The following is a 12,461-nucleotide window of genomic DNA, read 5'->3' as shown; positions in this document are numbered from 1 at the left end:
TGTGTTTGGATGGAGGAGGGGAGTGTTTTTGGGGCCTTTGGGGGTGTGCCAGTGTGTAGGTCACCGAGGCACGACGTCGACTTCGATTTCGCTGCTCGCGGGGCCACCAAGATGTCTGCGACAGAGTCTCAGACCTCGACAAGCACCATTTGGCGCACAAAGCTTGACGAGAACCGCTCTTGAATGGCAGAGATCTGAAGACGGGGGACTGGGAACTGCGCACAAAAGGCGGAAAATCTTGGCCAGCTGCTGCGCACTTGATAGGGAAAGCGAAGACTTGGTCACTTCCAGGCGATAGAAGTTCTGGCGTTTCCGCCTTTGAAATGATTAGGCCATTAGGCCAGTGGTGGATGCAGGGGGGTGTGCCTTGAATGAACTGCAGCCAGGCTGAATTTTTCGCGATAACGCACAGCTTGCTGTTTTGGTACTTCTCCGAAACAATTGCCGTTGCAACTGCTTTCCTTTTTGAGAAAATCTAGTCACCCCTGGGCTTTTTTCCCGCCTAGAAACCTCAAGACCTCAAACCCTCCCTGGAAAGTCGGGCGGTACTGCGCATGTTTCCACATTCTTTTGCAGTTCCCTTTTGAGAAGCGATTCGGCCTGCATAAGTGGCACATAGAGGGACTGAAAATGCCTCTTTGTTTCTTGTTCTTACCTGACGGCCAAGGAATTTTTCATTAGAATGATAACTTGGCAAGAAATTGCGTCTTATCAAGGGGCTTCCGCTTCCTTTGTCTACATTCTTATTTTCCCCGAATACAATTGCAATGCCAGGGGAGGTTATTTTGGACTGGAACCAGTTTGGTGGCTTTTCCCTATTTGTGTCTATGTACGTAGATTCTCATAGGTTCCTGTAAAAGATACAATATGTAGATCTTATAGCAATCGCATGATCGAGCTAGTTTTTTGAGTTTTCAATCAGTATACATGTAGATGGTAAAGTCGCTAACCTATTTCATCTTGCAGCCTTTTAAGGAATCTAAAAATCTAAAAATATTCGAAACTGACAACTAGTGTTACCTAATGGGTTATATAGAATCTTTACTCCTATATATACGGAAAATATAAACATTGCGACGAATGAGTAAGCACCTTAATCAGAAAATGTTTATAGATGTACATATGTACATATGTCGTTAACTCAATATCTGAAACTAAGAACTATAATCTTGTATAAAAAAGATAGAATCTCCTAAATATGTGTCGCAGATTTACTTTTAATTTCAAATATAACGACCGTTTTCTGCTACTTTGTGTTCGCCTCTTTCGTTTTGCATGTTCTTAGAACACGCATTTTCTACTTCGCAACAGCGTGGCAAATAACTGTTTCTGCCGAACGTAGTCTGGTCGCGGGCGTGAGCGAGAGGGAGAGAGATATATTCCCGCTAATAACGGGACGAGCAAGGAATAGACAAAATTGCCAGTATGTGTGTTGGTATTAATGTATGTGGAGTGAAGTAAGTCTCCAAAGTGTGTTGGTATTGCGTGTAGACTCGGGTTCTACGCATTATTGCAACATTTGTTCTTCACATTAAGTTTTTGATCGCCGAAGAAGTTAGACATGCCTCGCTCCCGAATTAAACGCGCGGCCAGAAAACGTTACGCTGACGCAGTGGAAAGCGATGCAGAACACGAAAGTGATCGCGATTCGACATCAGAAGTGGGATCGCCTACTCCTACTTCCAATAGTGAAAATAATTTACTGACAATTTTGGAGTCGCAAAGTCGCCATTTTTCTGAACTGTTAAAACAAGTGCAAAACTCACAAAGAGACCCAAAAAACTCAAATGCTGTCGTATTGCCAAAGTTTAATCCCGAACGCTCAGGCTCAGACGCTCAATCCTGGTGCTCAACGGTGGATTATATATTTTCCGAAAATCAACTGGACGGCAGCGCTCTTGTGATGACCCTCAGCAAGTCGCTGGAAGGGAGCGCGTCCCATTGGCTATCTCAGACGTGCTTCCCTGGCATAACATGGACTCAGTTCCGAGAATTATTTTTGCAACATTTTGCGGGAACAGAGACATTAGCTGCAGCGGTTATGAATCTGCTACAAGGATGCCCTACGGAAGGAGAGTGCCTGTCATTATACGGAAGCCGAATGGTTACTTCGCTTATGGCCAGGTGGAAGTCGCTGAGTGTGGAACAAATTGCAGTCTCCGTTGCGCTGGCACATGCAGCTGGAATTGACAGGCGTTTGAGGCGTTTAGTTTTTACCACCAATATCGACACTCGGAACGAATTACAACAAGAACTTAAAGCTTATTCGTTTGATGCTAGACCGAGCCAGCATTCCAACAATACATCAGCGCCGCCAGGAAAACGAGCTAAGCTCTATTCTCACATCAAGTGTCATAATTGCGGAAAAACCGGCCACAAAAAGGCGGAGTGTCGCTCAAAACCAGTGGCAGATTATACCCAGCAACCCGGCCAACAACGCCCTGGTTACATGGGAGGAAGAGATCGGTCTTCTGTGACCTGCTACAAGTGCGGAAAAGATGGACACGTTTCTACTGTGTGTCCTGATCGTCAGGAGCGTTCGTCATCTAACAAAACCCATATCGTAAAAGAAGTCAACATCTGTACTGTCCTTGAGCCCGTTGGAACTGTATCGCAATCTGGTGAGTCGTTCCAATTCTGCTTCGATTCCGGAGCTGAATGCTCACTCATCAAAGAAGCCGCCTCGCAGAGACTATCCGGAACTAGAATAAGCAGCGTAGTCATTTTAAAGGGTATTGGTAGTAATACTGTTTGTAGCACTTTACAGATACTGGCAAATGTTATGATTAGTGAACGTTCATTTGAAATATTGTTTCATGTAGTGTTAAATGATTACATCAAGTATGACGCTCTGATTGGTCGAGATATTCTGAGCCAGGGAATCGGCGTGACAATTACATCAAAGGCCCTTACTATGTTTAACGAAAAATCTATATTACCCATTGAAGTTTCTGAATGCAATCCTGATTTGGCTACTGTTGACACCGACGTGCATGGATCTGATAGAGACCAATTGTTATCAATTTTGCAAGAATATTCGGGTTCATTTATTAGTGGAATTCCACAAAGCCGTGTGTCTACAGGACAGCTAGAAATTCGCTTGATCGACCAAAATAAGACGGTTCAAAGACGCCCGTATAGGTTGAGTGTAGACGAAAAGGCAAAAGTTCGGCATCTAATTCAACAGCTGTTAGAATCAAACATTATAAGACCTAGTTATTCCCCCTTTGCGAGCCCTATGTTGCTTGTTCGAAAGAAAAATGGTACAAACCGCCTCTGTGTGGATTATAGGGAGCTTAATGCAAATACAGTCTCGGAGAAATATCCATTGCCGCTTATTTCAGATCAGATCGCTAGGCTGAGTGGTGCCAGGTTTTTCAGTTGTATAGACATGGCAAGCGGGTTTCACCAGATCCCAATTCACCCGAATTCAATTGAGCGGACGGCGTTCGTTACCCCAGAAGGCCAATTCGAATATTTAACTATGCCATTCGGACTCAAAAATGCCCCTGCTGTGTTCCAAAGAGCCATTAATCGTGCCTTAGGTGATCTTACCCACTCATACGCAATTGTCTACATGGATGACGTAATGATAGTTGCACATACAAAGGAAGAGGCGCTTGATAGGCTACGAGTAGTATTGCAAACACTCACTCAAGCAGGATTTTCTTTTAATATTGAAAAATGCTCGTTTCTTAAGTCTTGTGTAGAGTATTTGGGTTTTGAAGTTAGAGAAGGTGAGATTCGACCAAACCCTAGAAAAATTCAAGCCCTTGTTAATCTGCCACTTCCGCGGTCCATCACTCAGTTGAGACAATTTATCGGACTCGCCTCGTATTTTCGCCAATTTGTACCAAAGTTTTCACAACTGCTCAAACCTCTTTACGCTTTAACTTCAAAGAGCAAACCATTTGTGTGGGAATTGGAGCATGAGCAAATCCGGCAACAAGTAATATCTATTTTAACTAATGAACCTGTTCTCACTATATTTGACCCACAATTTGATATCGAGCTTCACACGGATGCTAGTGCCGATGGCTATGGCGCTATTTTGTTGCACCGAATTGAAAAGAAGCCTCGAGTTATCGAATATTTTAGCAAGATGACGTCATCAGCAGAATCGCGTTACCATTCATACGAACTGGAGACTCTTGCCGTATACAACTCCATAAAACACTTCCGTCATTACTTGCATGGCCGTTATTTTGTTGTGTTCACCGACTGCAATTCGCTTAAGGCCTCTCGTACAAAGATAGAGTTAACTCCCAGGGTTCATAGGTGGTGGTCGTACATGCAATGTTTTGATTTTGATATAGAGTATAGACCTGGACAGCGTATGGCCCATGTTGACTTTCTGTCCCGGAATCCAGTTCCAGAAAGTGTTAGGAATTCAGCAGGTATAGTGGAAAAGCATATCAATCTGACAGAAATATCTGATGGTTGGTTGTTGGCCGAACAGCAAAGAGACGAAGAAACCGCTCTTATTGTGTCTAAATTACGTAATGATGAATTGCCCGGAGATTTGGCTAAAAGCTACGAACTACGGTCTGGGACTCTGTATAGGAAAATCCAAAGAAACGGAAAGTCTCGTTGTTTGCCTATAATCCCAAAGCCATTTAGGTGGTCTGCTGTCAACAATGTCCACGAGTCAATCATGCACCTTGGTTGGGAGAAAACTCTCGAGAAAATGTACGAGTTTTATTGGTTTGATAAAATGTCCAAATACGTTCGCAAATTTGTGGACAATTGCATTACTTGCAGGTTGTCAAAGCCCCCGTCTGGCAAAATACAAGCCGAACTGCATCCCATTCCTAAGATTGACATCCCATGGCATACAGTTCATGTCGATATTACCGGGAAACTTAGCGGCAAAAATGATCAGAAGGAATACATAATTGTGCTAATAGACGCATTTACCAAATTCGTCTTCTTATCCCATACCATAAAGCTAGATACTATAAGTTGCATTAAGGCAGTAAGGTCTTTAATATCGTTATTTGGTGTCCCTTCTCGATTGATCGCTGATCAAGGACGTAGTTTTGCTAGTTCAGGGTTTCGTGATTTCTGCTCTGCTCAGAAAATAGAGTTGCACTTAATCGCCACAGGTGCTAGTCGTGCCAATGGCCAAGTAGAACGAGTTATGAGTACTCTCAAATCCATGCTAACTGCGGTTGAAACTGGCCAGGGATCTTGGCAGGATTCTTTATGTGAAATTCAACTGGCTCTTAATAGCACGCCCAATAGAGTGACCAAAGTTAGCCCGTTAGAAATACTCATTGGCAAAGAAGCAAGGCCGTTTGGTCTAACACCTATCATAAATAATGAAAATACTGTCGATGTGGAAAAAGTTAGAGAAATAGCAAAACGTAACATGGAAAAAAATGCCAAAATTGATAAAGAAAGATTTGACAAGAATAAAGCTACTGTTGTGAGACACAAGGTTGGTGACCATGTCCTACTCAAAAATGAAGAGCGGCACCAGACCAAACTAGATCCTAAGTTTAGAGGCCCATTTTTGGTGTCCGAGGTACTACCAGGAGATAGATATAAGCTCAAAGCATTAAACAATAATAGAACTTATAAATATTCTCACGAATTTTTGCGAAGTATGCCTGAGAAGGGGATTACCACAGAATTTGAAGATGAAGGCGCAGAAAAAGACGCTGTGAATCAAGCCAGTGAGGGCTGTGATGAGGATCAAGCCAGTGAGGGCTGTGATGAGGATCAAGCCAGTGAGGGCTGGGACCTTGAAATTGATTAAGATTTTGTAAACCTTCGGATCGATTCGGGAGACGACTTTCTCTTCAGATGGGTGCCCGAGTTAATGTGGTTCGCCATTTGATTGCAGATTAGTTCGAATCCCGGAAACGATTGTTGGTGCTGGTTATTTGGCTGGCCTATAGACTGCGTCAACCGTGTGCCATGTATGTTGGCCGGTTTGTCGAGTTGTAAGCTGTGCTCTAGGCTAATAAGAGTATAGACTGGCCGGTTTGATGAACCGTGCGCTAGTGGAAGAAAGTAATGTAATGAACTAAGAATGTAAACGCTCTCAGAGAAGCACTATGAATATGGTATGTTCTGAATAAAAGTTGGTGGTAATCCGGATCTCATGGCTTAAAATTAAATGATAAAACTAAGAAATGAAACTTGGAAGAAATGTGTTAAGTTGCTTAAAGAATTAACAGAAAATAATAATGATGTAAATGAATTGAGAAAGGAAAATGCGTTATGAATTATTAACCCACGAGGACGTGTGTGAGGTCAGGAAGGCCGTGTCGCAGATTTACTTTTAATTTCAAATATAACGACCGTTTTCTGCTACTTTGTGTTCGCCTCTTTCGTTTTGCATGTTCTTAGAACACGCATTTTCTACTTCGCAACAGCGTGGCAAATAACTGTTTCTGCCGAACGTAGTCTGGTCGCGGGCGTGAGCGAGAGGGAGAGAGATATATTCCCGCTAATAACGGGACGAGCAAGGAATAGACAAAATTGCCAGTATGTGTGTTGGTATTAATGTATGTGGAGTGAAGTAAGTCTCCAAAGTGTGTTGGTATTGCGTGTAGACTCGGGTTCTACGCATTATTGCAACATTTGTTCTTCACATTAAGTTTTTGATCGCCGAAGAAGTTAGACATGCCTCGCTCCCGAATTAAACGCGCGGCCAGAAAACGTTACGCTGACGCAGTGGAAAGCGATGCAGAACACGAAAGTGATCGCGATTCGACATATGTATGAATACGTTACGAAAATAAATATGTATTGGGAAATATTTGTAATCAAAGTAACTAACACAGAAATACATACTTGCCATGGTCAATTTACTACCAACTTGATACTCCAAGTCAGTACCTATGTACATATGTATGTACATACCTATTAATGACCCATTTAAAGATATCTTTTTGACAGTGCTGAATTTTCTGGCCACAATCTCGGAAGGGGGCAAACAATCCGCGCCTAATTGGTAACCAAAGGAGCTGGCTGCCTCTGAAAGAAATATAATTAGAAGGTCTCAGCGTTTGAGTCACGGATTTCGGGTATGAGTTACCGTATCAGCATCAGCGGACTGTTTTCAGATCGGCGATGGTGGGGGGGATGTCCTGACGGGTCAGGTAGAGGTTGCGAAAATGTAAACCGAAATGATGGCGGGGGGGATGAGAAGGTCGTTTGCCCGAGCGCTGGGCACTCTTCCCTTCGAGCGGGTCCGGGAATCCGTGACACGGAGTTTCCATAGGGCCCCCACATGCCCCCTGCCCCCTGCCCCCAGTCCGTGTGCGTCGCTAATGAAGGCATTTGAACCGAACAAGTTGCAGTTCCCCTTCTTTGAAAGAGGAAACCCGAAAAGACAGAAGAAACTGCGACTCCGGAAAGCAGGCGTCCCAAAATGAGGGAAAAAGAAAAGGCAGCCGACACACAGCGACTAAGCAGCTAAGTAAACAAAAAGAGGGGCCCAAAGAAAGCAGGGAGCGATGGAGAGGAAGAGAGAGAAAGAGAGGGAGAGAGAGGGATAGATAGAGAGAGGTAGAGAGCAAAGAAAGGAAAACATTTACAAAAGAAAGTTCAATGAACCGGTGTGCCAGCGCGTCGTCGCTGGCTACTTCACTTTTGAGCCATGGATGTTGATGACGTCTTGAGGTTGAATTTCAAACCAATATGTGCTCCAAACAACCCAGAAACGCAGCAGTGTAAGCATCAGTGACCGCTGAAATTCCCCCCACCCCCCACTTTTCACAGTCGGAAAACTACTCCGCGAAAGGAGATCGGCTTGCTCTAATTAGAATCGAAATTTCAACCAGAAATCAAAACAGTCAACCAACTCTGATGTAGAATCTAAAATCTTACAAATTGGTAGATTGTTTTTAGTACTAAACTTCCTCGGGAATAACCGGTCAGTCGCACTCAGTCCTAGAAATTATTCATATGTATATGTTAACATATATGTACATGCATATGTAAAGGTACTTCCACTGGTTACAATACCAAATTATTTAAACAACAAACGTTAAAGCCTAGACTGTTCAATAGATACGCTATAGTCGAGCTCACAAAGAACATATTAGGTACTCTGCAACCAGCTCATAAGATAATGTTCCAAATATGCATGTGTGTACATATATTCATATATACGTACATATATATGAATAAATGTTGTATGTAATGTCGAAAACGATTATTTATAAGTTATGTATGTATGTACATATATACGTTTTATGTTTTACAAGTAATGTTAAACGAGATCTATTTTACTTTTGAAATTAGAATACATAATATTTTGCCACAACATTTTACAATTTTTAAATGATGTAATTTTATGAACTACTTCATAATAAAATAAAAGGGTAGCGTTCGGTCGGCTATTTGTGGGTGTTCGTAGCGCGAGCTTGGTGCGAAATTTTATCAATAAGCAGTCAAACAAACTTACGTGCAGCCACATAAAAACACACAAAAATAAACGAAAGCAGTACAACGCTGCATTACACACACGCCAGCTCAGGTATGAATGTATACGTACATACGCGTACATTCCATGGACGTAGACGTGATTAGATTAGTAGGTAAATGTATATGCATGTAGGTGAACCAATACAGCTGATTGCACGCACAAAGAAAATACGCCAATTAAATGGTCAGGTGTTTAATTGCGATTATTGTAAGCCACATATGTATCCACAATAAACCCCTTCTGCACACCTGACTACGCCCATGGTACATACGGTGTTCGTTGAGTTGGCGAAGCCGACTACGAATGAACGAAACAAAAACGATGAAGAACAGAACAGAAGGCGATGAAACCGAAACGAAAACCGTATGTATGAGCGTGTGTGTGTGTGGCGAGGGACGGAAGAGAACAACGCGCCTGTTGCAAAATTTCAGTGCTGCACTCTCATTCGTGACGAAAGGATGTACGCCCGGTTGTAGTCGAATGAATCCGTGTACATCATCACCCCCCCAGATGCCACGTGGCTCTGGATCCGTGGAAAACTCCACCCTGGAATCTCACGGCCTGCAATTGCTCGAGATGCCTGGAAAGGAGGAATACGAGGAGCTGCGCGAACTTCTGCAGTCGTGGGATGTCGCCGATCTGCTGCCACACCTGCAAGGTATGAACATACATATGAACATACATTCGTACGTGTGTATGTACAATCGTGCGTACATACGTATGTATGTCCGTACTTATATATCATATGTAAACAAAGCAAAGCGTAGATGCCGATAAAGAGCGAACAAAAGAGGTGTCGACTTGAACCCTGTGTGTTCCGCTGGCGGTTGGTTTTAAACTTCGGTTTCGTTGAGTTGAGATCTGCATACTCCGCTTCCGTTAGATTTTTAACTGTTTGTAGTTATTGTAAGGGTTAACACTTTTGTTTTGTTTTGGTAGATCTGTATGGTGCAAGTTACAAAGATTGCGACATGACGGAACAACCTATTGTATATGGGTATTAACCCATAATAATTATATTCTTAAAGCAAAAGTCTTTTAGGATGGGCCAACTCTAATTTAAAAAAAAGTCATTATTGATAAGAATATAATTTCTTGATAGTAAAGTTTCCTCAATCTAGTTTTATAAAAAGAAAGTACCGCTGAGCCCAGAAGGCCTAATGCACTATTGCCACCCCATTTTCCAGATGAAGCCATCAACGTGGACGAGCTGCAGATGATTAAGCGTCATCATCTGTCCGAGTTGCTGCGAAACTTTCGCTTTGGAACCCGCATTCGCTTCGAGCACCACTTGGAGCGCTGGCGCCGCTGGCTGAACGTACCGCTCCAGGGCGCCCAGGGGCAGGGATCTAGCCACTGCTCCGGCTGCCGCTGCCCGGAGATTCTGGGCCAGTCACATTGCCAGGGACAGTCGCCGTTGCCCATGGACCACCCTTCAGAGCAGGATGAGGTACATAAACTGGAAGATCTGGCCAAGACCATACCGGCAGAATCGCTGGTGGCCCTCAGTGAGCACAGGGAGATGCCGGTGCCCTTTCCATTGCCCTTGGTTCATCCGCCTGCGCAGATAACCAACGACATGATGATGGTCAAACAGGAGCTGTTGCCGATGCAGCAACCTAGGAAACAACCTGAAGCCGTATCGATGGCTGGGTCTTCAGGAGGAGCCTCGCTCTGCAAGGAGGATGCAATTGCCGCTCCCGACCAAGAAGTTAGCATTTTGGGCATTCTGCGATCCTCGGGTATGAAGGCTCAGAGCTTGCTGGAGCGTATTGGCCAAAACGAGCCGCTCGATGCAGTGCAGCGCCTTTTGCTCATACAACTGGTGTGCAGCTACTACGAGGAGAACCAGCTGCACCTGACCCTGCAGAGGAGTCACTTGCTGGAACGCGAGATACTGCAACTCTTCCCGCAGGAACAGCTCAGCTACTACCGCACCGAGCGGAGGGGCAAAATCTACGTGAGATTCACCAACATGAAGCGAAGCAAGAGGCTCAGTTCGTCGCGCCAGGAGCTCAAACGACGCCGTTCCGAGCTGACAAGAGCGATTCCAGCTGGTCAAGTACACGATGCTAGTGGTAATGTGACCTTTGCGGGAGACCAAATCTCCAGTCCAGATCGCTCCGATTGAGCTGGCTTGTTATGCAGTTAAGCAGCTGAACCCAAAGCCTTAACGCAATGCTTATCCCTAAGTCTAAGTAGCTACTCGATGTGTAATTTCTTGACTTTATATCTGTGAACCGACCATATAGAGGGTATTTTGCGGGTCGACGCGATCCGCCGACTGACGAAACTAAATCGAAACTGAATTTTGGTTACATGGCCTGTTTTTTGTGTCTTGAAGGAGGGTTCTGTTCCATTCTGCTGTAGCTGTAGCTGGAAAAAGTGATTACATCAGCGGGGAAAATAGCTGGGCGACAGCGTGTTAACAATCGGCAAACACGGCAAGCGCGGCCAGCGACTTGCTGACTAACTGCTAAGTGCGGCCAAAAAGCGTTTTGCACTGCGCAAAAATATGGCTGAGTTTGGGACAATTGAAGGTTTTGAAGATGTATCAGAGTAGTGCTGATGAAGTGTCTTAAAACGTACGCAGTTAATGCTACGAGCATTACAATCAATGTTGCATATTTTTGACCCAAGGTAAAAGTATCTTAAAATGTTCTTACTCTAGAAATTGGAATCCCGATAGCCTTTGGGCCAAGATATCTTGGCCGACATTTGCTTGAGATACATTTCAAATTCAGCTCGTTTTTGTTTTTGTTCTTGGTTTCTGTGTGCTGAAGATACGCGAATGGCAGAAGGGGCGTTTCGCTCGAAACTAATTAATTAAGTTGCTCGCTTAGCGCTGCGCTCGCAGTGTTTTTTTAGTCAGACTTTCTGGTCTTTTCGACTCTCCAGTTTCGCCGCACATGTTCGCTGCTAATTGCCTTTATCAGTGTCGCGCCGGAGAGCAAACAAAACTATCTGTAGGTTCCAGAAGATAGCCTGTAATTGCCTTTTGGGGCTGCGTTTAACATTTTAGCAGCCACCTACGGGGGCGGAGATTTTTTGCATTGCCGCATTTTACATTTCCAGCATTGTTCGATTCCGCAGGCAGCGCATTCCAAAAGATCTCTCGGTTACCCCTTAATCTCCTCCTTACTCTTTTCTGAGTTTCCAATTGTTCTGTGCATGTATCTGATGGATACGCCGCAGTAAATAGGTCGCCAGCCACATGGCTACAAAAGTGGTTGGCGACAGGGCGACAAACTATTTCAATTGTGGTCAGAGCGTATCTGTGAGCTTTGCTGGCGGCAAAAGCTCCTATGTACTTCGTATCCGCAAGATACTTTTTACATTTTTCCTGCTTTAATTACACAAATTCTGGTTTATTACACACGATCGGGGTTCTTGCACATACATACATATATTTGTACATATGTGCTCACATCGCAGTGACTTTCGGTGAGTAATGCTGTACTTGTTTCGTTTATCTTATCTAGGTTTTGTGCTTTTTCAGCCGCCTCTGCTGCTCGTACCACTCTTTGCTTCTTCTTGTTTTTTCCCCACTTTTTCTATGGCATCCAAATAGCTGGACAGGCAACTCACACAGATACAAATTTTCGAGTGGGGAAAGTAGGTCAATTACACGTGTCGTGTGTGTATGTACATCTGTATTTTGTATTTCGTATTTCGTATTTGTGTTTTGTATCTGCGGCATTCGTTTGTACATAGGGGTTTTTATGCTTGGCCAGCATAATCAAACAAGCGCTTTGTTGTCGCTTCTTCGTGGCCCGTTCAAAAGTCTACTACTTGTCGCCCAGTGCTCCATTCTCCATTCTCCATTCTGCATTCTCCATTCTTCATGCTCCGCTCTTCGTCTTCTCTTTCTTGGCCCCCCTTTTGGACTCTTTTCTAGGCCAAGACGCTGCAATGGGCGTTCTTCTTGTTTATCTTTCAGTGGAGTTTTATGGACGGAACTCGGACCAAAGATAAACCTGCTAGATGATAAATCGGGGTCACTTCTATGTAGCTCTTT

The 12,461-nt window shown here is 44.0% G+C and overlaps 1 protein-coding gene across 2 annotated transcripts; it reads left to right on the top strand.

The window, feature by feature from the left end:
- The first annotated feature begins 8,433 nt into the window (after positions 1-8,433).
- On the top strand, positions 8,434-10,761 carry LOC120320824. 2 transcript variants are annotated; one of them, XM_039371630.1, is made up of 3 exons: positions 8,434-8,806; positions 8,875-9,101; positions 9,631-10,761. In XM_039371630.1, exons 1-3 carry the CDS (start codon positions 8,787-8,789, stop codon positions 10,572-10,574), a joined length of 1,191 nt encoding a protein of 396 aa, XP_039227564.1. In that variant the 5' UTR covers positions 8,434-8,786; the 3' UTR covers positions 10,575-10,761. The 2 variants fall into 2 exon arrangements, with proteins under 2 accessions (XP_039227564.1, XP_039227563.1); XM_039371629.1 differs by having other exon boundaries at positions 8,434-9,101.
- Positions 10,762-12,461: the final 1,700 nt, after the last annotated feature.

Source organism: Drosophila yakuba, chromosome 2L (genome assembly GCF_016746365.2).
Source record: "Drosophila yakuba strain Tai18E2 chromosome 2L, Prin_Dyak_Tai18E2_2.1, whole genome shotgun sequence".
Taxonomy (NCBI): domain Eukaryota; kingdom Metazoa; phylum Arthropoda; class Insecta; order Diptera; family Drosophilidae; genus Drosophila; species Drosophila yakuba.
This window is presented reverse-complemented; position numbering and strand designations above follow the sequence as displayed.